The sequence below is a fragment of the Cydia pomonella genome, chromosome 6 (assembly GCF_033807575.1).
Source record: "Cydia pomonella isolate Wapato2018A chromosome 6, ilCydPomo1, whole genome shotgun sequence".
Taxonomy (NCBI): Eukaryota; Metazoa; Arthropoda; class Insecta; order Lepidoptera; family Tortricidae; genus Cydia; species Cydia pomonella.
This window is the reverse complement of record NC_084708.1, coordinates 6063880-6089634: the sequence shown is the minus strand read 5'-3', so window position 1 is coordinate 6089634 and position 25755 is coordinate 6063880. Positions and strand designations below refer to the sequence as shown.

The 25755-nt window shown below is 34.9% G+C and overlaps 1 protein-coding gene across 1 annotated transcript in view; it reads left to right on the top strand.

Annotated features, from left to right (window-relative positions):
* The first annotated feature begins 2062 nt into the window (after nucleotides 1–2062).
* Nucleotides 2063–25755, top strand: part of LOC133518808 (tyrosine-protein kinase Drl) — a 76324-nt gene continuing 52631 nt past the window's right edge. The window contains exon 1 of the mRNA XM_061852518.1: nucleotides 2063–2490. Coding sequence (XP_061708502.1) covers nucleotides 2382–2490 — 109 coding nt within the window. The 5' untranslated portion in view covers nucleotides 2063–2381. The remainder of the gene's footprint in view (nucleotides 2491–25755) is intronic.

The window sequence follows — 25755 nt, the reverse complement described above, 5'->3', positions numbered from 1 at the left end:
TCTTTTATACAGTTAGCGCCAGAAATAGCTAAGCCGCGGTTCAATTCGAAACGCGATAAAATTCAAAATGGTTTACTATAACATTTCAGGAAAGGATGTCAAAGTTTTATTTCCGACTAATCAGTCATATGTAACTTGAGTTGTCACAATTGTTTTTGAAATGGATTTCAAACAAAAATTCATTATTGGCGTTCTTTCAAAAGTTACTCCAACTAGCGAAAAACAATCAGAACAATATAAAAGTCATTTTGGCGGTTTTGTTTCTTACCTAAGGTCAACGTCACGGTAATTTCCCAAATGATTAAGCTGTGATCCGATAATTTTGCACACCTCGCTCGCTTAGCTACTGCTGTAAAAGTGACGTTCGGATTCAGGCTACACCAGCATTTCTGCAGCAGTATTGCAGCGCGACAATACTGCCGCGAATGTCAAGAATCCAGATATCAACATTTTGCAGTAATGCAGTCGTCAGTAATGCCACGCTGCAATACTGCAGTCGACTCCATTACTGCAGGAAACTTCAATACTGCAGCAGTATCGCTGGTGCAGTTTAAATCCAAATAATATCCAAATTTAAATATTAATTTACCCCGTTAGCTTGAACATGTCATGCTTGCCTTAAAGTCTTTGCGTGCGGTGGTGTCGTTGATCAGGTCGCCACTTTCCCGAATGAAGGTTGAGGGAGGCGATGGCTGAGATACGCGTCATACTCGAGAACGGGTACTGTTTGTGGAGACTGGTCTGTTTAAGCTAACTTTATTTTTGAGTATAATTACAGTGAGGCACCTCATTCGCTTCTCGTATGTTTCTTTTATCTTAATGAATGTTTTAATTATACACAATATTGACTTTTAGACACTCTATACATCTCTAAGGATAATTTGATAAAAGTCATTTAATTCTGTCTTTTAGAGATATTTACACCTCTAAATAAATTTTGACTTTTTTTTGTATCTGTTTGTGTTTTTTTTTTGTAATTTGACATTTAGAGACTTCATACATCTCTAAGTAATAATAATACTTTACTTACTTTTCTGTAAAGAAGAATACTTTAGTATGCATTAATATTTTCAATTAATTGTATTTCATAATTCTTGATGTCTTTGTTTTTGCTTGTATGTAAATTCCATTTTGACGTGTAAAAGTGCCCTTGTGGCCTATTTTACATGTTGAAGTTGAAGTTGAAATAGTACCTTAATTGTTTTTGTTACAGGTGCAGCATTTAGCAGTTCTTATTAAGCGCACCATCCATCAGTGCCACGTATTACTTATGCATTCGCCACTGGCCGGTAATCCAGGACGCCGGGAAGTAATGTTTTATTGTACTCTATTTAGATAATTAGTTATTCTGCGTGAGGTGTTTTTGAAGCCACCTTGTGGTTGATGTTTGGATTGTTTGCTTAAATATTTCGGAAATATGTCTAATTTTTTAACTTTACTGTAATTCATGTTACTGATATGTTTAGATTAACCACTAAGGTACATGACGATATTTTCGCCTACGTCAAGATCAAAATTAAACACTATTTTAAGACTAAAAATTATCTTATTTTGTTCAAGCTTTAATAAGTAGTCTATGGTGCGTGATTGTTTCTAGGGAATCATCAGTCTAAAAACTTTGTATTTAAATTAACACTGTATTTGCACGTGATACCAAGTAATAATTAGTTTCCTGGAGCCCCTGGAGGTCTAACCTATTTAGGATGCAGTAAAGTGCCCTTTTAAACCCTATTAGGCATCTAATGCAAAATATTGAAGCGCAGAATCAAATCTATTTATCGCCGCTCTACTCTTACACGCTGTCACGCGATAACTAAGTATCTGTATTGAAAACAGAGTTTAATTTTATTAGTACTCGCCAAGCGGGCGTAATGCAAAAACGGAAACTCCCTTGAGACAAACTCAATTAATTCCCTTTAAAACACAAGTCGCTTTCAATGAAAGCCTGAAAATTTAAACATTTTCTGATACAGCTCTAAACGCTTGGCATCCATTACTTTCTTTCCTACCACCTTTTATTTTTAACTATTAATAAAAGCAGCAATGTACATAATACGAGTCCTTGTTCAAACTGCGAGAGAGTTGTTCAGTGCGCATGACTGTAAGTAACTTGTTGGCTCGGAAAGCGTTTCAAAGCGGCAGTGCGGCGTCTAACGTCCTCAGCGTATCCCGCTGGGGTTTACCGCTCTCGGACTAAGTTTCTCGGACGAAAAATCCGCGAAAAGCGTTCGGATTTTGAATTCGAAATGGATTAGTCGTGTTTTGTTTTTAATTGACTTTTTGTCATGTTGGAAGCGGGGTTTTTCGAAACATGGATACAACGTGACTTTAAAGAAATTAATGTTGATTTTAATGGAATGATTGAACTGTAAGTGTTTGTGATGGCGTTGAAGAGACTTGTTATCGCCTGGGCGGTCTGGCTGGCGTTGCCATTGGCAACGGGCCATCTCAACGTGCTTATCAGCCAGGCTGAAGTGATGAAATTGCTCGGTAAGTCTGATTAGAAACTGTACTTGTGTAAGTCTTGAGACTTGGCAAGTTGTCTGCGTTGTTCATCTTAACTATCTGATGAAACTATGTTTGTTGTTTATGTCAATCTACAGATAGCACATACACTATTAGGAGCATCGTTTCGATAAGAAAGTTGCGCGTGGAAAATCCGACTAAGCATGAGTTGTACCGTAATGGGTAGCAGGTAGCACAAAAAAAAATTAAAATCTATACCCATGTTTGCGTTAAGGCTATGTAATATTTTAGATATGTAAAAAAAATATTTATTGCTCTAAAAAACTTTTCAATAATATTCACACGTGGGTTTTCATGATTAGTTCATGTGCCATTTTATACGAAAAATTGTTTGTTCCTAACGACAACCGATAAAGTTAACGTATAATATAAAGGGATGTTTTTAAGATAAGTAGTCGCCACGCTGCTTTCACGCACTTCAAAGTAATATTTTCCTTTCTGCATGATATTTTAGTATGTTATTGACACAATGAAAAACTAGGTTCATAGGTTTTCATTTTTTTCAAAAATTACCAACCCAAAAAAAAAAAAAACGAAACCTATAAACTTAGAATACATTATGCTGAAGTGAACATCCAAATCAAAATGATTTGTTAAGATTTAGTTGGTGGAAGCCGTATTCTCCCGAAATGGAATTTTATAGAAAAATTTCCTTTATTTCGTTAGATTCAAAAAGCTATTCTTCCCGCGTAAGCTTAAATCTTATTACAAATCAGTTTTCGTAAAGCTCGCTTAAACTTATTAATAATGGCTTTTAATCTGTATATGGAGCGAGTACTTTAAGCTTATTTATTTCTATATGACGTAAAACACTAGTAATCATTAACATATTTTGTTGATTAACAATAAAGCTAGAAATTTAATGATTAGACGTGTGTAACAAAGTAGGTATATTCCGTACACGGCGGAAAGAAGTTGATAACTCGAGAGAAAAAAAATGAAGAAAATTGAACCTTATGTTACCGCCATGTACAGTCAGCGTCAAATACTTCGTAGCAGTCAAAGTGGCCAAATAGTTCGGTACACCATACTAAATATATGGTGTACCGAACTATTTGGCTACTTTGGTTGCTACAAAGTATTTGACGCTGACTGTACCGTATTAGAATCGATATGTTTCTACAAAATCATATTTGTTGTAAATTAAGGGGTGTAATATTTACCAAGGGGTGCCGGAAGTACAAAAATGATGGATAGGCAAGGTTAGCCCTAAAAATAAATATGAGGGCAAGCGGTATGTCACCGGATAAGTTCTAAGGGCCTGTTTCACAATGTCCAAGTAAAGTCCTGAATAGCTACTTGCTACTTAACTGACGAATAAAGTCATTATTGGCGTTTCACAATCTTCAAATAAGTTTAACTGGCAGATAAAGGAAGTTTCATCTGGCAGTTAATTTATTTGTTAATTAGCTTTGCAATACTTTACTTGGAAATTGTGCAACAGGCCCTAAGTTGTAAAACTTTGCAATGGCAGGCAAATCTTTGTGTGAAAATGTTATCACCGCAAAAATTTGTGTGAGTTGAAACGTGACAACTTATATAGTTTTTTTCGATACAAAGTTCCTGTGCCGCAGATCATAGAGGTTTTGTTACTATCGATGATGTTGTGTCAAGATATTTTAGTTATTAATTCGTTTTCTTATGTTTTTGTGTCATAATTTTTTGATTACACAGAGATTTGACAAGTCTCGCCTTACAAAAAATTGGTTAGGTATATAAAAAACCTTTCCGATAGTATGTCGCTTATTCTAATTGGTTTATGGCCACAGTGTCGATACAAATCTGCCCATGCTCCTTTTTTCCAATTTTCTCCAAAAAAAAACATTATAAAACCTATAATGTTTCCTAACTTTCATACTTAAATATGCTTGAGGAACCGAGTACCATCAGCTGTAGAAATATTGGTGACTACTTCGTTTGCACCTCATTTTTTTTTCTACTTACTCATGTCTATGAAATGACTGATCTGACAAAAATAAAACAATATATTTCTCAGAATAACTTATACAATCAGCTCAGACCATAATTTCAAATCAAAGTAGATACCTGGTATTTACTCAACGGTAACTCATAGGTACATAATACTTACATACATTTCTAAAATGTTAACCTTTCTTGTTTGTCGGTTAAAAAGGATATCATCAATGTTTCCTCTTTTCTGAAAACACCCTTTTATTTTACATCACATTACGACTCGTATCATTCCTACGAATTCTTTTACGTATCGCTAAGCAAAGACGTTCCGTATATTTGCGACGTGACGACATTTCACAATCAGAATATTGATATTTCTCGTATTTAATATCTACATAATATGATCTTATACATCAGAGAGATAACCTGAATTGAATTACATCAAAAGTTACCAAGGGTGCCATTATTTAGATAAATAGTTACTCTATTTAAATAAATAAAATAAAGGAACCAAGGACAACCCATCAGGCCTCTTGCCATCATTCCTGTGATGCTAGTCGGCTCAAGAAGAGCAGGCACATTGATGCTGGCAACGACGCATGTCTTGAAAAACGACCTGCACTTTTTTGACAAGATAATCCATAAAGTCCCAGTAGGTCCACGTCCGTGCCACAAGAGCATATATAAGTATGTGGCGTACATATCGAAACCCCGAGTTGCAAACCAGTCGCGTCTAAGTGAGGTCGGATCCAAGAAAGTACCAGGTAAAGGATAGGCATGTAGCCAGTAACCAGCTTTCCGGGCTTCGACGGCCAAACTTTGTATAAAATAAAAATGTTGTATAAAATATTCGTAAATCGTTTTAGCCCACGCTGATATTTTAAAAGTTTAAATCGATTTTTTAATAAGTAAATTTTAAAAGAAAGTAAATATTTTGCCGCCGAACACTGTCTATGGAAATATAGTTTTAAAAAGTATATGTAATAGGCCACTTCTTTGGTTTCATATTTGTCTATTGCAAAACATATCTAGTGACATATGTATAGTACTAGCTTCTGCCGGGACTCCGTCTGTGTGTTCTATGTCCTTCCATCATCTAAATTGGTTCAGCGGTTTAAGCGTGAAGACTTGAAGAGTTAGACAGACAGACAGAGATACTTTAGCATTTACAATATTACTATGTAGGTTTTACTCGCGACTTCGCCTGCGTAGAATTAGTAATTTGGGTAACTTATTTTTTATCCAAACTGCTTTTTGTTGATTACCTATACAAACTTTCTTATTCGAGAGACAATTTTAACGCCTAGATAAAGTCATTAAATTTTAGCACATCCTTACATCAATTATCAGGCAATGCATTAATTACATGTATACAATAAATAAATACATATACAAATTATCTCCCTTTCTCCCCGCTTTTAACCCTCTTAAGGGATGATTTTCGAGATAGAAACTATCTTATGATTATGACCTTCCCCGGGACTCAAACTATATTTTTATCAAATTTCAACTAAACTGGATCGGTTTAAGCGTGAAGAGACAGACAGAAAGACACACTTTCGCATTTATAATATGTAGTATGGAAGTATGGAGAGGCTCTTGTAGATAAGTTAGATTTTTAGTTCCATTTTATTTAATATTCCACGATATAAAGCTTTATTTTAGTCTCATAGCTTATGGATGAATATAGTATTGATAAGTAAGGAATAATATGAGCACGATACCAAATCACCAAATTACTACACATTAATTATCCAACAAGAACACAATGACACAGTTTAGGTATAATCACGTTAAAACAAAAAAGAGGCAACTTATATATTATAGAAATGGATGGAGTTGCTCTGCTAATGGAGCCTGAATATGATACTATTGAAACTAAACGTGGACGCGTTGCCGAAAAAGCTTTTATTTTTAAAGGTATAGCCGGTTTTTATGGGTAAATGAAGAAACGATTTTCCTTTTATATAACAGACACATGAGTAATAGATATCCATTGAAAATAAAATGTACCGAATATAATCGTTTATAAAAATTAGAACCGACATCATCAACATCATCCCACGCTGACAAAATCGCGGGCAAAAGCTACTATTATATATATGATGGCTCCTCTACTCTGCACGATGGGCCATCATATGTGCCCACTAAGATGAGCTAGTATGTGAAGAGCGCAGTGGTGTCGGATGGCTTATCACGCAGCGGGATGGCGATGTGCCATGCCACGGTGTCGGTTTTTCATCCACATCTATCCACATCTGGCGCATTCCAGAACTATATCGTGTAGTTGCGTTAATCATCGCATGGCCATCTCGCTGGTCCAGCCTTGGGCCATTGTGTAGAGAGGCCATCACCATCGCATGGCCATATCGCTGGTCCAGCGCTGGGCCATCGTATAGAGGAGACATGAGGTTACATTCGGATTGAGACTGCACCAGCGCTACTGCTGCGTTGCTGTAGCGCTGGTGCTGCATGCTGCAGGAAATGTTGCAATTCTGTGAAAGTTAGGGTTAGCAAAACTATCTACGGCGGGAACCCCAGCGTCACCATTTTTGCCTAACTTCACCCAAGTAAAAAATTAAATAATAATTTCACCAATAAATAATATCCATTGAATTTTCAACGCTTGACTCTTGTAAATAATACTAATTAAGTACCGTATGTCTAACCTCCGTTTAAGTAATTAAGTTTTTGATTAAAAATATCTGTAAATTTAGACTATATTTATAAGATAAGATAATAATCGTGTGAAGCATAGACCTTCTTCTGTTTTGAAAGTTGGTTCACCTTCGTCTTTATATTTTTTTGCAAAAAAGCCTAAATAAAATAAGGTACGTGATGACAAATTCTCAGTATTGTGTGTTGTCAAAAATAACCTCGAGGATAATAAATATACTACAGCAATAACGAAACCAATAAACAATGAAAATATCATCAAATCAATCTCTTATTTCCTAGTGGATCGGTAAATGACATGTCAACTTGTTTCCAATTTCCTCCCAGAAACATTCCAATACCGCATTGCGTTTGACTTGCGTCACCTCTGAACAAAACCTCTCACAACTGTTGATACGTCACAAAGGCATTGACGACCCCTGCCTCCGAAGATCAAAAAATGTAATTATCTACCCCTGATCTACCCTCAACCATTTATATTTGTTCTACAAATTCGACGTATGTGAGTGCGTGTCCATCGATTGAGACGACACGGGAAAGAAGATTATAATTTCCTGAGAATATTTGAGGACATGCGTTAGCTTTTCGTGTTACTATAAATTTGTTTCATATTATTTTATCTTTTAAACAAGTGTTAGTAATTATAATTAATAATTAAATTAAATTAAATGATCATTTACTTTAGGCGTAACATAATCCATATATGTTTCAATAACATACATACCTAATAAAAATAATGTTAAAGTACAATTACATAACAAACAAACATACAAGTTAATTGTTTAGTAGCTTAGGGATAGGACAAACCCGGATGAGGAATAATAAGATTAGAATTAGTCAGTCATTTAAAACAATTACAATATAAAATTTATAAAATGACTACCACTGGTGAACATTTTATATCTTTTTCAACGGGTTTCTCTCAGCATTTAAGGTAGAGAAGTAAATTAAACTAGGTAATCATAATAAAATAAATGCAAGAAAAGAGTTTCGTTATCGTTATAGTTCATCTCTTCTAAGTCTAGCTACTTCTTTATTCACTATTAGCACTAACCATTAAGTTTCCCAACTAACATTCGCTTTCCAACTTTCGCCATCCAACAATGGAAACAATGATAGTGCACCCGCCACTACTTTATTACTTTAGGGAGTACCTACTGCCAGATCTGAATGAAAATCTTATTAGAGATAAAAGAAACGCCACTGTGCAATGCATATGGAATTGAGACATAAACCAAGCTGTCAGATAAGTGCAGTGGCTGAATAATGGTCAGTGCATGATGGAATGAGGCTGCATAGTTGTGATATTGTTGGATATCTAGAAATTCTTGGAGAGACGTGAGCTACATGCGAAAGAATCTAGTGTTTAGTGTAATCGGGCTTTAGTTGGCGAAGCAAAAATAACATACATACTCGTATATGTAAGGCCTTTTTGATAGAAGTGTCTGTAGGAAACTAATCAATCATCTGTTATTTTCGTACTCTCTGAGAAAGATTTTACTTAATCAAATTAAAATGGGACTGACGTGGAGGACTTTTATTTTTAGGTTATTTCTGTTAATAGGTACAAACCATTTTTGTAAATAGTTAGGTACTATTATGGCATATTATTGGGTAAGCATGATTAATTATTTAGTTAACTTCGGTATTTAGTACAAAATACGAGTAGGTAAGAGTATTAAGTATCTAGTGAAACAATATGACTGTAATCTACCTGTCATTAAGGATTACTCTAAAATATTTGAGCTGTATTTTAAATGAAGAAAATACTTCCACTTATATATCTACACCTAAAACGTATGACTAAATCTAAATAAGTATTTTACGTATTTGTTATTTGCATAGTGTAATTTTTAATAAATGATCACTTTGCTGTCTAAAGAGTTGTGTCAAGAAACGATTCGCTTTAAAACCCGTCTCAATAAGTCTGTAATAATGCTTTTATACATTCCAACTCATAACTTATTATTGAAACGAAACAAATTATTCCAATACTTATAAACTATTTTACTTTTATAGCACGAAAGTTCAACGTACACTCGATTAGACAAAGATAAATCATTTTAACGACAAATGACAGTCGTATGTGTCAAAAATAATAGACTGGAGCGACATCTGTCGTGCGGGGAATTAATGACAGTTCAAACATCAATTTGGGAGTCTTATCGTATGGTTGCAGCGGTGGGGTGTCCGTGTATGGTCGACGTAAAAGATGTGACAATTTTAAACCGTATCCCCTTGTTATAAGGCGAAAAATATATACATATCTGTAAAGGCGTTCGTATGGGGTTATTTAGCAATTTTTGTAGTGGAGATTAGGGTAATGGTGGAATAAATGGGGTGATTGGAAGAGCTGAAGAATGGCAAAGTTGTGTCTTCATTTTAAATGTGTGGGGTGCCGTGATTACACTCGTGGTATCGTATAATTAGATCTCAATTATTCTGGTTGGTAAACAAAGTGATGACTAAGTTCAGTTGTATTTATTGTTATAATATACGGATATTACCCCTTTTTATACCCAATCAATTTTTACTGAGTATTCTAGGCATTAACTGCCTTGAGATAAGGCGTAATGTTAACCTAATGTCTGCTACAACATCTCAAATATTAAGAGTAGAGTCTGACTACTTGGATTTGATGGCGCAGATGACTACCTTTTTGTTTCCGACAACTACTTACGTGGTCGTAGCCATCGCCTCATAGCGAATGAAACCTGTCACACATTAGCACACCAGTACTCTTCAATCGTCCGCTCCCGGATACTCCTCAACATTTTTATTTTATTTTTTGCACCTGACTGCGACTTGTTTGCCGACGCAAAATTATAAACTTAGATTTTTTACGTTTTTGTAAATCGACATAATAACTTATAATTATTGTCATATTTATGGTACAATTTTATCACCTGTAGCTTAATAAGCTTTAATAAAACTTAATTTTACAGCGCATTGTATCTCAATAATATCAATCAATATACATACAAAACCCTCTGGTTTGCAGATGAAAAGGCCTTAAGTACGAGTAGGTAGATACCTATTCCTGTGCCGGTACTCCAGTTCCAGATTAGGATTATCTCAATATTTTCCTATTTCAATTCTAGGAATTGTTCCCAATTCTACAGATTTCTTTTACAGATTTCCATGTCTACAGATTCCTAATTCTACAGATTTCCATGTCTACAGATTCCTAATTTTACAGATTTAGTAATTTATTTATTTAATTTTATTTTTATTTTTAGGGAAGCTGTAGTATTGGGAATCTGTAGAATTAGGAATCTGTAGACGTGGGTATAATTCATCATTGTCAAGAGGGCGCTGTAATTCTCATGTATAGGGTGACAGTTCAGTTTAGTATGAAAAATTTAGTTCCAATGGAGTTACGCAATATGGCGCGTGGTTATATATTCCTGGTCAGGCTTTACGTACGTATCTGTACTGATATACAGCGTCAAGAGGAGACAAGCTACGAGTATACAAATATTTCTCAGGACTTGCTATACTAAGCAAAAGTTCAATTTGTGTCCCTATTTATAAAAAGGGTGTTTTAATGGAACAGCACGGAAAAACTAATTCGCATGACTTCAGATACGTAGACTGATATACGGACCTGAGGTCACCAACCTCCGGGATGGAGATATCACATGAAGAAGAAGAACAACGGTAGCATTATTATACTCCAATACAAAAAAAAAACCTTCACCATTTAAAGCGCCAATCATCATCATCATCATATTATACATCACATTACAGAGGTCATCAAGGTATTCCTTAAAGATCTCCACAATGACTGGAGTACGCTGTTTTCTAATGGCCCGTCATACTGATCAGATCGTTAGTCCTTCATAACCTTCTTTGACTACACCATAGTTCTGCAACGACTAACTTATTCCGGCGTGAGCTTTCCACGGTACATAAACCAGCTAACTGTGTGAGTAGGGACTTAGAACGTTTTGTTCCTGCTAACGTTTTCCTTCACTTTGAACTTAGAACCTGAAAGACGTAAGTGGCGGAATTTTATGACTAAAATACGCTGTTTTGTATGAGCGTTGCTGTAAAAGGGATAATATCAATAAAACGTACTTGAAGTCGGTTTATGGCGTAGTTTATGGCAGGCTTAGTGCGATTTGTAAGGTGAAGGTGTTAAAAGGGCGTAGTGGTAATAAATATGTATACTCGTAGTTACAATTGGGGAAGAAATGGGCTCATGGGTTCTAAGACTTATATATGCATGAGATGACCTTGTTCCTTTGGAGGTTTCATGCTCGTACATGGTTGTAGACTCGCGGAAAATGCCCACCATAACTAACTGACTTAGTTACTTACATGCTCGTACATATGACATAAAATACAAATGACATAAATTTATTACTTTAAATCGGAAGTTGCTAAGCGAAAAAGATTTTATTCAAATTCTTGACTTCTGTTTTTGAGAGAAATTCAGGTTTCATTGTCAGTTTTTTGTGGATTGGAACTTTTTTTCTAAATTTCGTCTTATAACAATTGGAGCTTTGATACGAATTTTGTACTAGATTTTTTTATAAGTTAGAAATGAAAAACTAAAAATTCTAAAACTTCTCTTGTAGTATGATTATCGTAATTTTCTGAAATTTCCAAGAACTTTTTCAACTTTTGGAAATTTTCCGCACGTCGCATCGGTGTACGTGAATAATTCATTGGTTGAGGGTACAAATTGGTAAAATTTTCTTAACAAAATATTGCAACAAAAAAAAACTACATACATATTACCTTGCATCATTTAAAAAACAAACAAAAGGACAATACAAGTTCTCAGGCTACGTGTTCTAATGAAGATGCATGTCGTCCATTTGTGCCCGTCTACTATGTGGGACAATGAGCTGCGATGGTAATGAAGGATGACTCTGACAAACAAACATATAAAAGTACAAAATCGGTGTAAAATAATACGGAAGTGCAGAACATGTGGAATTTCTCTATAAAGAAGATTCTCTTTACGAAAAAATAATTAGCTATTGCAATATTTCAAAAGTAGAACCTACCTAGCTACCTACTAGGCTATTTACGAGTTATCTACTAGTTAGTACATTGCACCATTTAAAAACAAACAGAATGCTTTATGTACTATCTACAATACAATAAAATACAAATATTATTTATTGCTCACCAATATAAAAAGGAACATGACAAACAAATTAAGCACATAACTTAAACTAAGGTAGACAACGGGCAGTCTTATTGCTAAAGAGCGATCTCTTCCAGACAACCTTAACCTTATCTACGTACCTATTGAACTACTTAAAAATAAAGGTACAGTAATAGTTCCAAGGCTTTCTACGAGCTCTAACGAAGACGCATGCCGTCTATTTGTGCCCGTCTGCTATGTGGGTCACTGAGCTGTTGTATATGGTAATGAGGGATGACGACTGTCTTCGCTATTTAGGTCTTGGGCTTTATGTACTATAAAATATGGCTATAAACTTATTTAATATGGTATCAGGGATAACAATACAGATTGTGAGTGTAAATTACTCGGGAGTGAAAAATAATTGTCAAACATTTTGAGCATTAAGAAAATTAACGAAATTTAAAACGTCGGTACTCAGTGTCTAAAAACGATTTCATATAGCAGTTATAGCAGAAGTGCTTTATTGACAATTAATAAAATCTTTCGGCTTCGTGAGATACTAATTAAATACATGGAATATAATATAGTCATTTCTTTTAAGTATTTATATTAAATGATTTATTTCTTGATAGATATAGTTAATATGCACCAACACAACAGCAACAGTTTTATACCACCTACCTAAAACTAGACCATAGATAATTAAGTTTCAACAAAAACACATGTTACAAATTAGACGGGATATGTTACAAATTAAGCCTGTATAACATGTCAAAATAAATAACTTAAATGACACTCGGGATCCGTGTGTCAAAAATAACCTTTAACATAAACGCCATAAGAGCGCTGAGCGCCATTAATGTGACAAAATTTTACAGATTGGCGTTTAAAACGCATCAGTCAGTGTTACCATGATGAACAACTCGCCAGACCGTCACGTGAATGGCGATAAGTATTACAATCGCTTATTAAACTTAAAATAGTCCGGCACTCGAAATGACCAGTCATCCAGCCGGCAAAGAGTGCTCTCAGATTCTGAGATGTAAACCTAATAAGCTTACGAACACCAGAAAATGAGAAACTAAGCCAGATGTGTGATTACTGTCAACTCTCCCTTCAAATTACGGTCGCTGAAAACATTTCATTTAGTTGATTTACCTCACCATTAAATTCATTTCCACCGTCCCTACAGGAATAATGTTATCTTCAACCATCTCGTTTTGCATCACAATTACCTAGGTCTTTGCTCCTGTCATTCTATTCACAAACACGGGTTACATGGACTAGATACACGAGTTCCCGTTCGCGCTCAACTTGTATATAAATAGTAATACTCTAATGTCCAAACATTCATTCCGTCTTGCGTTGCATTAGTTATAATTATCTCGGTGATATGACATGTCATATTTTTCACTTTTATGAATTATATACACGGGTTTGTCTGACCGCTCGACTCACTCGTGAAGCTACATGAATAACCCTGATATCCAACCATTCACTCCGTCTCGCGTTGCATTTTAATCATCTAGGTAATATATATTCGAGTTATACTTCAGTTACACGGGTTAGGTACACTTTTGTCTGACCGCTCGACTCACACCTCTAGCTACATGAATAAACTTCATGTCCAACCATTCCGTCTCGCGTTGCATTATAATTGGCTAGATCTGCTCCTGTCATTTTTCACGTGACACTGTCGAGAACCCGTGGTAATAGATCACTTTTGATGGATGGTGCTGATATTTAAGAACTTATAAATTCCTGGATATTTATAGGGGCTTAACGTGTGAAATCGAAGGATATGAGGGTGAATGCGTTTAGTTGAAGGTAACTGAGTGAAAGAATACAATACTTGAAATTTTTAGCCTTTAAGGGGGTGAAAATGGGGGTGGAATTTTGTATGGGGAATCAATAACCGCTGGACCGATTTATTTGAAATTTGTTATGTAAATAGTTTTTGTTATAAGGAAGGATATATAATAGTTTTCAACCCCAAATTTAGTCAAAATATGTGGCTTGGCCGTTTCGTTACTACAAGAAGTATTGTATGATAAAAAATAATGAATAGTGAATACATTTTTCACCTTACGCCCATGTGACAGTAGCGAAACGGCCAAGCCATATATATTGACTACGGTGTAGAGTTTGTGAAGTTAGGGCTTGTAAAGTTAGAAACTTGGCTCTACATATAAGAGATCTGATAACTTTTTAACAGTGCGAGCCTTTTGGTTTCGTCTTGGCAACATTTTCCAAGGAAATGTTTTTGATGGGATCCTTGTTACTGTTACCTGTAGCAAAGTCAATATCTATTTGATGCTGACTGTACTTAATTAAAATGTATTTCTATTATCGAAAACTTCGTACAATTTACAAATGCTTAAACAAAACATCTACCCAACTCAGCTTTTTGCAATAGAGCCATTAGTACCTAACTATTATGATCTAAAACATATCTAGTTATGATAATCATTATAATTATCATCTAGCCGCCCAATTTCATATGCAATTCCCAATTCATTGATTCCCGCACCATTGCCTCGGGATCTGATAATAGTTCGCGGTCGCCATAAACTATACTTTATATTGGACTCGTAAAATACATTATTTTAACAGTAACTGTTATTAAGCTCTGGCTTTAACGATACACTTTCATATTTGGCATATTAGGACATCTATAGGGAACTGTATAAATAACACTTATCGTAGTTTCAATAATTAAAGTCCACTAACTTTTTAAACCGCAAGATGCAGCGTGGGAAAGCCCCAGACTAGATGAACCGACGATCTGATTAAAACCGCGGTAAAACCGTTGGTTGAGGGCAGCGAAACCACTCGTTGTAGAGATCCTTGGGGGAGGCCTTTGTCCACCAGTAGACGTCTTTCGGCTAAGATGATGATGTACTTTTTTGCATTTGCTTTATGCATAACCAAAAACAAAGTACACCATAACAGTTTTTTAAGCGATTTGATTTTATCTGGACATTGTGGGCGTGAAGCAAAGGATTTTTTTTATACCACGTCGGTAGCAAACAAGCATACGGCCCGCCTGATGGTAAGCAGTCACCGTAGCCTATGGACGCCTGCAACTCCAGAGGTGTTACATGCAGGTGTGTGAAGGGAATCGTCTAGGTATATCTCCCCCATGCTCGCACTTTGGTTTCAATGAAGTCATTCCCTTGTTTACATCCTTTTTTATGGTACTTAAATTCGCCACTTAACAAGATAGGAGAATAAAAGGCTACGGTCTGCATGACCAGAGCCCCTAGTGTAAATTTATTCGGTGGAGTCACTGCACGCTGTTCGTCGCAGACGCAGATGGCGTTTTAAGCCGACGGTAGCCTTAGGAGTTTTCCACAACACCACGTCACAGTCACAGTCATAGTCAATAAATACTATTTTAGTAGTAGTAGGAGTAGTAACGTCTTTGATCTGCAAAAACACATTTTAAAAGTAACTTACAATGATTAGGAAAAGCTAAGTACAATGGCGAACTTATCTCTTTAAGGGATCTCTTCCAGTTAACCTTTAAATAGATGAGAGGGGAGAATGAGAAGAGAGTGACAAATGCAGCAACATGTACGACAAGGTTGAAGGTACCAGAAAGATAAAGGATATAAATACATACACTATTTACAGGACTTTTTTACTAGTGAAATAATAATGACTAAACGAATTTGAAAATTATAAAAAAAACTTATTTCAACGAAATGTTGTTCGTGACCAGCCATTAATTGTACCTATACGTCAGAGGTGACATCTACAATTACAATCATCATCAAAATTCAACATTAACGGATTTTTGTTTAACAAATAGCGTGTGATACTTTTAAACACTAATAATATTTTTAGCTTTATTTATATATTTAAAGATAAAGATAGTTTATTATTCATATTACAATGCGCTTATGAACGTCAAATAAAGCTACGTCAAATAGAGATACTTATTTAATTTTGAAATTATAAAAGTGTTTCAACAATTATATAATATTAATTTTAGCTTTATGTAATACCTAATAAAACTTTGTCGAAATTTAAAAGCAAAAAAAAATTAAAACATCGATAGAACACGGTAAAAATAACACCCACATATATGACAATCAGATAACTTATTATTAAAGAGTTAATGTTACTAATACACAATACACAATGCAATTAATATCCTCTCTTGCATAAAATCAAACGTGCCATATTTTCCGTAAACACAAAGTACTAAATAAACATACTTTATGACCCTTTAAATTTATGACATGTGCGTTGCGTACACGCCGTAAAACATTGATAACCAAACGTGAAATCAAACGGCTCCCTGTGGACTGCCAAAACTGGTGGAATGGATGCTTTGCCGTGGAACATGTTTGGTGAAAGGTGGAAATTAGCCATATACACCGTATTTTTTCCGTTAGTTTCGAGGGTGCATTCTTGAGCTTAAATTAAGTACCTAACTTTCTGAAAGACACCGGTATTCTAATTAACTCCATTTTGGAGATAATCAATAATTATTTTTTATCTTATAAGGTTATGTTTAAAGCGTGACAATCAACGTCAATTTCACTAATGACAGCGTACATTGAAGGTAATATTTAATTTGTATGAAAAATAGGAAGTCTAAATGATTCATAATGTTCAAAAATCGTTGAACAAATGTTGGTAAGTTCGAGGAGTACAGCCTACAGTTAAATTTATTGCTCGTGTTACAGGCCACACTCGGTATAGGTAACTGATTTGAAGGCTGCTTGCATTTCAGGTCTGCAGTTCATTGTGCTCAGCAATGCAATTAATGAATTGTGAAAAAGTCACTATGAATTACTGAACTAGGTAATATTATTTTTACTATAATTTAGAATTTATATTTCTTAACTACGAAATTGTTTTACTAATATAATTGTTATTCAACTATCAATGGAAAATGTAACTTTTAATCTAATTAATTTTGAATTTACGACAGTATGACATCATATTTTAATATTTATAAGCGAACTTATTAATTAATTGTACTAGATGTAAGTTTCTAAACGTAATGTATAAATTGTAACTTAAATATAAATTTAATGTATATCCTACTACATATAGAATTGCTTTTAACATAATGCGCAAACGCAGTCTGATCCGCTAAATTGGTGTTTATGTAACTGACTGATTTAAAAAATAATATTTTCCTTTTATTACTTTAACATTCTACATCATATAATAAAATACCTACTTTGTCTACAGAATGGCCCAAAAATACGTTGACAAAGTTTTTTAGGAATATAAATCTTAACGTTTTTTTACAAAATGACAATGAAAATAAAAACTACAATCATCTAACTAAAACAAAACGTATTTACTTCAAAATATGTGTTCTCTTAACTTTGATACAAAAACGCAAACGTAAATATGCAACAGTAAAAAAATGTCAACGTATTTTTGAGTCACCCTGTAATAACTAAATATACTCCTGTACCCCTAGTGTAAATATTTTCGACAGCGAAACGTGACGGACGCGTTTGCGTTAAGTGTCATTTTGTATGAGATTTTTGACTTTCCAAAACGTCCCGCTTGGCGCGCTGTTCTAAAACCCATACAAAATGAGACTTAACGCAAACGCGTACGTCACGTTTCGCTATCGACAAAAATTACACTAGGGGTACTGGACCCTGTCCTTCGCCGCTACGTTTCCACTATTTCTATTAATTCACGAATCAAGTAAACCTCAGCGTAAATAAATCTAAACTACCAATTACTGTAAGCCTACAATTCGCGTGTGTTTGCCAGGGTTGTCTCTATAAATAGACTGGACAAAGGATACCGTGGGAACCATCTGGTGCTACACGACCGTATGTCAACCCTTTAGCAATTACAACATAGAATTAAGTATAGATTGGAGCAAGCTTAAGGTTTTGTGTAACAGTGAATACTCGTACAATAAATGGAGTACGCGATAGTGTTTATCTAATTATTATTTTGTTTAAAAGGGAGTATACCACGTGATCGTCGATTCAAAAAGACAAAACGTTTATCCACTGTTAAATATTTTCCATTCTCTATAATTTTTAGGGTTCCGTATTTAGTATGTTATGGTCACAATGGAAAACTAGGTTTATGGATTTTATTTTTTCAAAATTTGCAATTTTTTTTTCGAAATCGAAGCCTGGAATGTTTTATACTAACTGCGCGTCTTACTTGGGCGATGACTCGCGAATGCGACGACGCGGCGCGGCGCGGCGGCCCAACGGCATTCGGAGATCCCCCACATAGGACACTTCCATAGGTATCAAAGGATTGAATTTACCCGCGCCGCGCCGCTTCGCATTCGCGAGTTATTCGCTCAGGTAAGACACTACCTAAAGCGATCGACATCAAAATCATAGTAATTTGTTAAGATTTAGTAGAAAACGGTTTCTCCTGAAATGGAATTTCATAGTAAAAGTACCGTTATTTCGCTAGGATCGCAAAGCTATTATTTCCTCTTAACACTAATCACAAAACATGTTGTATTCCTCATACATTCATTGAAAAAAAAATACTTAAAATTACTTGAACACTGCAGTGGCCGCGGGTTCAAATCCTGGCTCGTACCAATGATTTTTCGGAACTTATGTACGAAATATTGATTGATATTTACCACTAGCTCTCTGCATACATCTGCGAAGAAATTCAACGATGTGTGTCAAGTCTCCAATTCGCATTGGGCTAGCGTGGGGACTATAGCCAAAGCCTTCTCGCACGTGAGAGGAGGCCTGAGGGCCTACCGCGAACCACGTTCGACGTGTTGCCACTCTGTCGCACTTGTTAGTTCGTTCGTAAGTGTGACAGGGAGGCAACACGTCGAACGTGGTTCGCGGTAGGCCCTCTGTTCTCAGCAGTGGGACGTATTTAGGCTGAATTATTATTATTTTATGAAAAATTAATTTTAAACTAGAATATAGTGTACTTTTGGTAATAAAGTGTATAGTAGCACTATTGTTAGGATTTATTTTACTAGTGTTCTATAGCTATATAGTTAATATTGATTGCCTAATGACATTCTTAGCTAGTCAACCATCGTGTAATATAACTAATTGAAATAAGTTTTTTTTTAAATATTAATTCGGTTCATTCATTAATTAATTAAAAACATAATTATTTGTAATACATGTACCTCATTATTCGGAAACACATTAAATGTTGATACTACTATCCTTGTAATGTAATATACTTACACACAGCTTGGTCGAAAAATACGTATACAATTTTTTTTTATAAATATTGTTCTTACTTACTTATGTCTTTTAAAATGAAAACTATATGATTTCACTAGAATACAACGTATTATCATCAAAACCTTCTCCTTTAGCACTCATACACAAGCTCAAACGTTTGTTGAAATCATGAACAATATGTCGCAGGAAAAAAAAAGGCAATATATTTTGCCCCGTATGTTCAAGACGTATGATACCATCCACCTGCCGTGTATTTTTCTTCACTTACGTGAAGGCACAGACACACTCACCTCATAATTTGCCACCGTAATGACCGGTATTTATAGTCGCTGATAGCTTCGACAGCTCCCGTCAGACTGTCAATAATTATCGTGTTCTATATCAGTACTGTTTGACGTTAGTTGACCAGCGCGATATTTCCAGTGAATAATTTAAGAGGGCGGAGTTTACAAACGGAAAATAATAGCACGAGTTTCTTTGCGTTTTCTTTTCTTCTGTTGAATAGATAATAATTAAGAAGGCTTGGGCTGTTTGACAAAACAGTATGGATTTTGCGAAGTATTTTTTTGGCTGATTGAATTATTTGTTTTCGACTCTCTTGTTCGGAAAGTTCACTTTGCAAATTAAGATGGCCGCTCCGTTCAAGTGCCTAAATATATCGGTTGCAATGTGTATGTTGTTAACAATCTAACTACCTACTATCAAATATAATTTGAAATTTGTGGATTGTCAAAGTAAATTTTCATCGCTCGAAAAACGTTGCCATACCTTTGGCCTATGCTCTAGTAGATGGCGCAACTTTTTGATATTTAACAAATTTATCACATATCAGTGAAAGAATAAGGATTAAAGTCAAATGGCGTTCTCAAAAGTTTTAATCGTGTGTCGAAAGATAGAGTAAATTTACTGTGGCTACAAAACTTCATTTGACAATCCACCTCTATTTAAAATTATCTTTGCTACGATTTAACTCATTCCAACATTTCCAACATGATGAACTGAAGTAACATCCTTAAGGAAGGCTTCTGTATCTATCAGCAGCTGTAGGTATACAGCGCTTTTGTTATCTAAGTATATTGACTGTAAGTGCATTTAAGTTTCGTAAGTCGTACCCATCATGATGTCAACTGATAGATAAGGTACCCTTTATAATGTTTACTTCTATTAACTTACACAATAAATCAATCGTTAAACTTTACACAAACAACAATAGCTTAACTTGCACGTGTTGCCCGGTGTTCAGTTTATTTTGCCACAAGTGTACACTTCAAGCTGTGATGTTATTCCCGTAACCACCGCACTGTTCTAAAAACCATCATAAAAGTGATCTTCGGTTATGAACATTTGTCTTTAATATAGGGACCAAGTTATATTAGTTAAGGCAAATTGCGAGGTGAAAGATAAGCTTGACGCGTAACGGAGTTATAGTTTGTTTACCATTCCCATTACACTGGCGGGTAAGTTAATGGCTTTTAGATTATGAATTTACTGTAATTTGTTAAAGTGGTTTTTAAAAGTTCAGGTACGTGATCCTATTTTTGGGTTAGGGTAAAAGTAGGTGAAATGAGAAAAGGCCGCTAAAATTATTTTGACACTTACGTCATTACTTAAGTATTTGGTACCTAGCTCGGATTTATCGGTACAATTATTAAAACTGTTCGTTAAAAAAAAATATTAAGTTGAATTTAAATTCAATTAGTGCACAAATGTCCCTACAGTTAGTTTAGTATTGGCAAAATATAAAGGTTATGGGGGCCAAAATACTTTTTAATGCCTAATCCGAGCATACAAATTTCGATAAAAAATAAAAATAAAATATTAAATTTCTTTGTTTTTTTAGGTTAATATAGATGAGTTATAGTTCGATTTATAATATACATACCTCTGCAGCGATAGTTTTAATGAGTTTATTATATTACTGGCAACTAATATATCAAGGTGTCAAGAAATTAAACAACAGCGTTACTTTTTTACAAAATTAACTTTTTTTATTAAAATTGCACAATCAGACTTTTCAATATGTCAGTTTTAAACTGTAACGCTTACATTTAGCTCTTAGTAAGTTAAATCACAGAAATAATCAGTTTCATGGAGTATTCTTAATAATTAAGATTACTGCGTTACCAAAGTGTCATTTTAAAACTTAAACTTTCCTATTAATAACAAAAAACAACTTATATTGAATACCACCTAATGGCATAACCTTCCACTTTTGATCAATAATACGTACGTAAGAGGTTCAGGCATTTAAGATCACTAGAAGCCCATGTATTACTGAAATTACTACAATAATCAAGGGGACACAAAAGTAACGCAGTAGTAAGCTTAGTAACACAGTAGTATTTTCTTACATACTATACTTAGTACTTTCTATAGAGATCTGTTATAATGATAAAACAAAACAAAATTTTACTTCTTATGACGTGATATCTTATCAAGTAACTCAAATAACTTCAATAACAACAAACTTAGCAAATTTAATACAAATAATTCAGTCTTACTTTTCATATACGTTAATTGCTTCATCGTAATGAAAATATACCCTTTTACCTTTTACGATAACTTTAGGGTTAGGAACAATTTCCAAGATGTTATCATAAGGCTCGTAAGAAATATCAGTCTCCACTGCTTTGAATCTTTTGCCAGTTTTATCTACCATCTTGTAAAACATAATTTTTACGTCTCCTTCTTCATCGACTTCACTTTTAGCAACGCCGAGGTAAGTGTAGTGTTTGTCTTTGACAGAAGACACTTTTATTAAAACATGGACACCGTCAGATATTTTTGAAGGATGAACATTTTCCTTTTCAATTAGCTGCATTTCGTTATATTAGAAACCGATAGTTGGCTAAATCTTGCTAAAGGTTCGTCGTCAGAGTTGGAAGATGAGGAATAAACCGTATTATAATATGATCTTCTAGGTACGGCAACGACATTAGAAATGTCATCTAGGACTGATTCCTCATCCAATTCAAACGAAAGAATATCTTCTCTAAGTGTATTAATGACAGGAACAGGAACAGGCTGATATGTTTTTGGATTCATGCAACGGCAAAAACCCCTTTCGCAAAAGCAACTGAGGTCTCTGTATTGAAGTTCACCGGGAGTGTCAGTAAAAACTTGATGTACTTGCATAGTACCCTGGAGTGGCACTAGGTTTTTAGGTAGTGCTTTTTCAACGATTTGAATGTCGCTTTCAGTCAGTAAGTACATTCGAACCTTGCTCAAATCCTTCAAAGTATAATAAAAAGCTTCTGCATCAGAAATATCGGAACCAGCAGCTACTTTTTCATCTGCGGTGCGTTTGAGGTAGCCACCAACGCCATCAGCAGCCCCTTTTCCATGACCAGCTTCAAAGAAATTCCATGTAACGCGGATGAAATTGTATTCGCTGAATAGTCTGTGACTTATGAAATAAAAATTTTGCTTCTGCCGGTATTGAGTAGCTGGTCCATCGGAGAAAAAGTGAACTGTAGTTATATGACGGTTGTTGTGTTGTATTTCGCGAATAATTGGATGTAGGTGTGCCCAAATGGAGGCAGGGTTATGGGAATTATTCGCAGAAATGGTACAAAATGAATTTACAGTTGGCTTGTCATGTCCTTCAGGTTTCGTGTACATAACTCTCGTATGTAAAGTTACTTGCTTTCTTGATCCGCCAAAATGGTGGGACTGCACCTCTTCAAAATGCTTACAGTTATAGTTTTCGCTAAAGTCGACATGCAGAACGACTTCGTTATTATTCAAATTATCTATAGCATTTCGATAACTCTTGTACTGTATTTTAATGTTGTAAATATGTTTCTTTAATTGTATCAAAGTCTGTTTTAAGTTTCCTATCAATTCTTCAACTGTTCCTTCAGCTATTTCCTTTACGTTTTTAGTAACTTTTACTTTTTTGCCTGATTTTTCAATCATTTCCGATTTCCTTATCCAATGAGCCCATTTCACTAATCCGAGATTACCTGTTGTTTCCCTAAAAAGTATTTCTTTTGTCTTACAATCTTTACAATTGCCAGTCATACAAGCTTTGTTATATGTCGAGCATACTGTGCTAGCGATAAGTTCGTTCATGTTTGAGGTTGCAAGGACTCTTGTTTTGTGAAGAGCATCTATAATATACTGCGCATTTGTATGTGTCTTGCATAGGCAAGTCTCTCTTCCAGCAACTGAAGGCGGTTTTACGTAAAAAGGCCTATTTTTTATGAAATATGAATAAGAACATCTCAGTTCTGGGTTTTCTTTTTTGAATGAACGAAATAGGCCTTTCATCGTGTCCAGTAAATGGCGCTTCTGCATTTTTATTTTTTTAAAGGTGACAGTTTCCCGTTTACCCGCCGTAGCTCTAGAAACATCATCACGGTCAAAAAAGCTTTTAATATTATCAGCCAGAAGCTTTTTCCCTAAAGGGTTATTCTGTCGTTTCATCACTTTCATCTGATCAATGCCCAAAGTCTCGCGTATAATACTAATCTTCATTTTAGACTTGGCTATGCCTTCTCCTTGGAAAATTCGTTTTAAGGCTTTCTTCTCTCTCACTGACTTCAAACTTTTGTAATGGTCTTTGATTGCATTAGATATCGTTGAATACTTGTTTTGGTTAAGCTTATTTATTTTTTTCGTGTCTTTGATTGTGGTTTTAGCTCGTTGGTATCTCTTTTTGTATTTATCGCACAGCCGTTTCATTTTTTCGAGTTCTTCCTGAATTTTCAGATTTTTTCTGTAAACTGCAGAGCGATCTCTTCGTATTTGTCTTCGACCTCTAGATCTCGGTGAAACTGGAGTTCCTGACCGTGGGCTGGACGCCGGTGTAATGTTCATAATTTGTTGAGCACACTTTTGACGTTCTCGTCGTTTCTTGTTCGCAGTCTTCCATTTACGCTTGATATTTCTGTGTTCACGCTCTGTCATATCTTTTACAAGTTTTTTATTAGCGTGGTACCTTTCAAGATGTTTTTTTTTGGCTTCAGCATTTTTTATAGGGTCCAACTTTAATTTAAGCCTATAACGACGTTGCTTTTCTGCGTTCGTTAACGCCATTTAGTGCAGAAGCTTCTTTCTGTGAAGAAAGAAAGAGTATTTTTGCATTTCGGTCTTATTAACATATTTCTAACATTAAAAATAATAAAAAACGCAACTGCGTTACCTTTACAACAACTGCGTTACTTTTTTCTAGTAACGCAGTGTAGCAGTTACGCAGTTGTAAATATTTGACTGCGTTGTAAATATTCACTAAAAAGAATAACAAAATGCAAATATTCTAACACTGACAGAAACAAAGCATGACTAACTGCGTATTAAAATAACAATAATGTAAAATATCGTCAGTACGTACCTTTCAACAGCGGTAACTCAGCGGCCACGCAATAAACACACGCACCTCTCTCAACGACTGTGACGCGACTGATCCTGCTAGCGGTCTCCCCCCCGCGCAGTTGCTATCATTCGTTCTAATAGTTACAATAAGTCGAACGAAATGAAGTGAAATAAAATGTAACACACTCACTTTAAGGTTTATTTTCATATAGCAACGCAAGGTAGTTACGATTTTGTTCTTTATTGGGGACACAGACTAAATAATTTTTTATTCCATGAAATATTTAATGTAAAAAATATCTATTGGCGTTGTAATAAAGTTCAAATGTTACATTTTCATAGGGACATTTAAGATTCAACGCCACCTAGGAAATATTGGGAGAAATAGCTAAGTACATCTTGACACAGTGCTCAAGGACAGCAATATTTTGTACTAAGAACGACTGCGTTACCAAAAATTACAACGTTGTTACCGCAATTTTAGGAAAAATAACATATTTTCCCGGTCAAATCTTGTTTTCTGCGTTAGAAAATAATGTTATATTTCGATATAAGTATACTTTTTGCGCAATTTTGTACTGATATCCCATAAAATTAATTATTCTTTCGGAGGGACCAGTTTTTAGGCATCAAAAAGTATTTTGGCCCATGGCCATTATTCATAATTAAACGCTCATAATCACTGTTTTAACTAACATTTGTATCCACGTCTGATGACTTATGTTTCTTAGGAAGGAATTAACACAGACTTTTAGGGGGCGCAAATATTGAGGTAAACTATACAAGATACTGGGCGGTGCATTACAAAAAGTTTGTTGTTTATACATTACTTTGTCCCCTGGGTCACTGCTCTTAAATAAGTTATAAAATATTAAATCATGATAAATAATATTGCATTACGTAGCTTGTTCATCTGTTTTTTTATATAATAAGAAAAAAAAATTGTATTAAATCCGATTTTTTTTAAGTTTTTATACATTACTTGATTTCAAGTGTATTAGTTTATTTAGTTTGTATTTGTTGCTAAGTCAGTCCCTG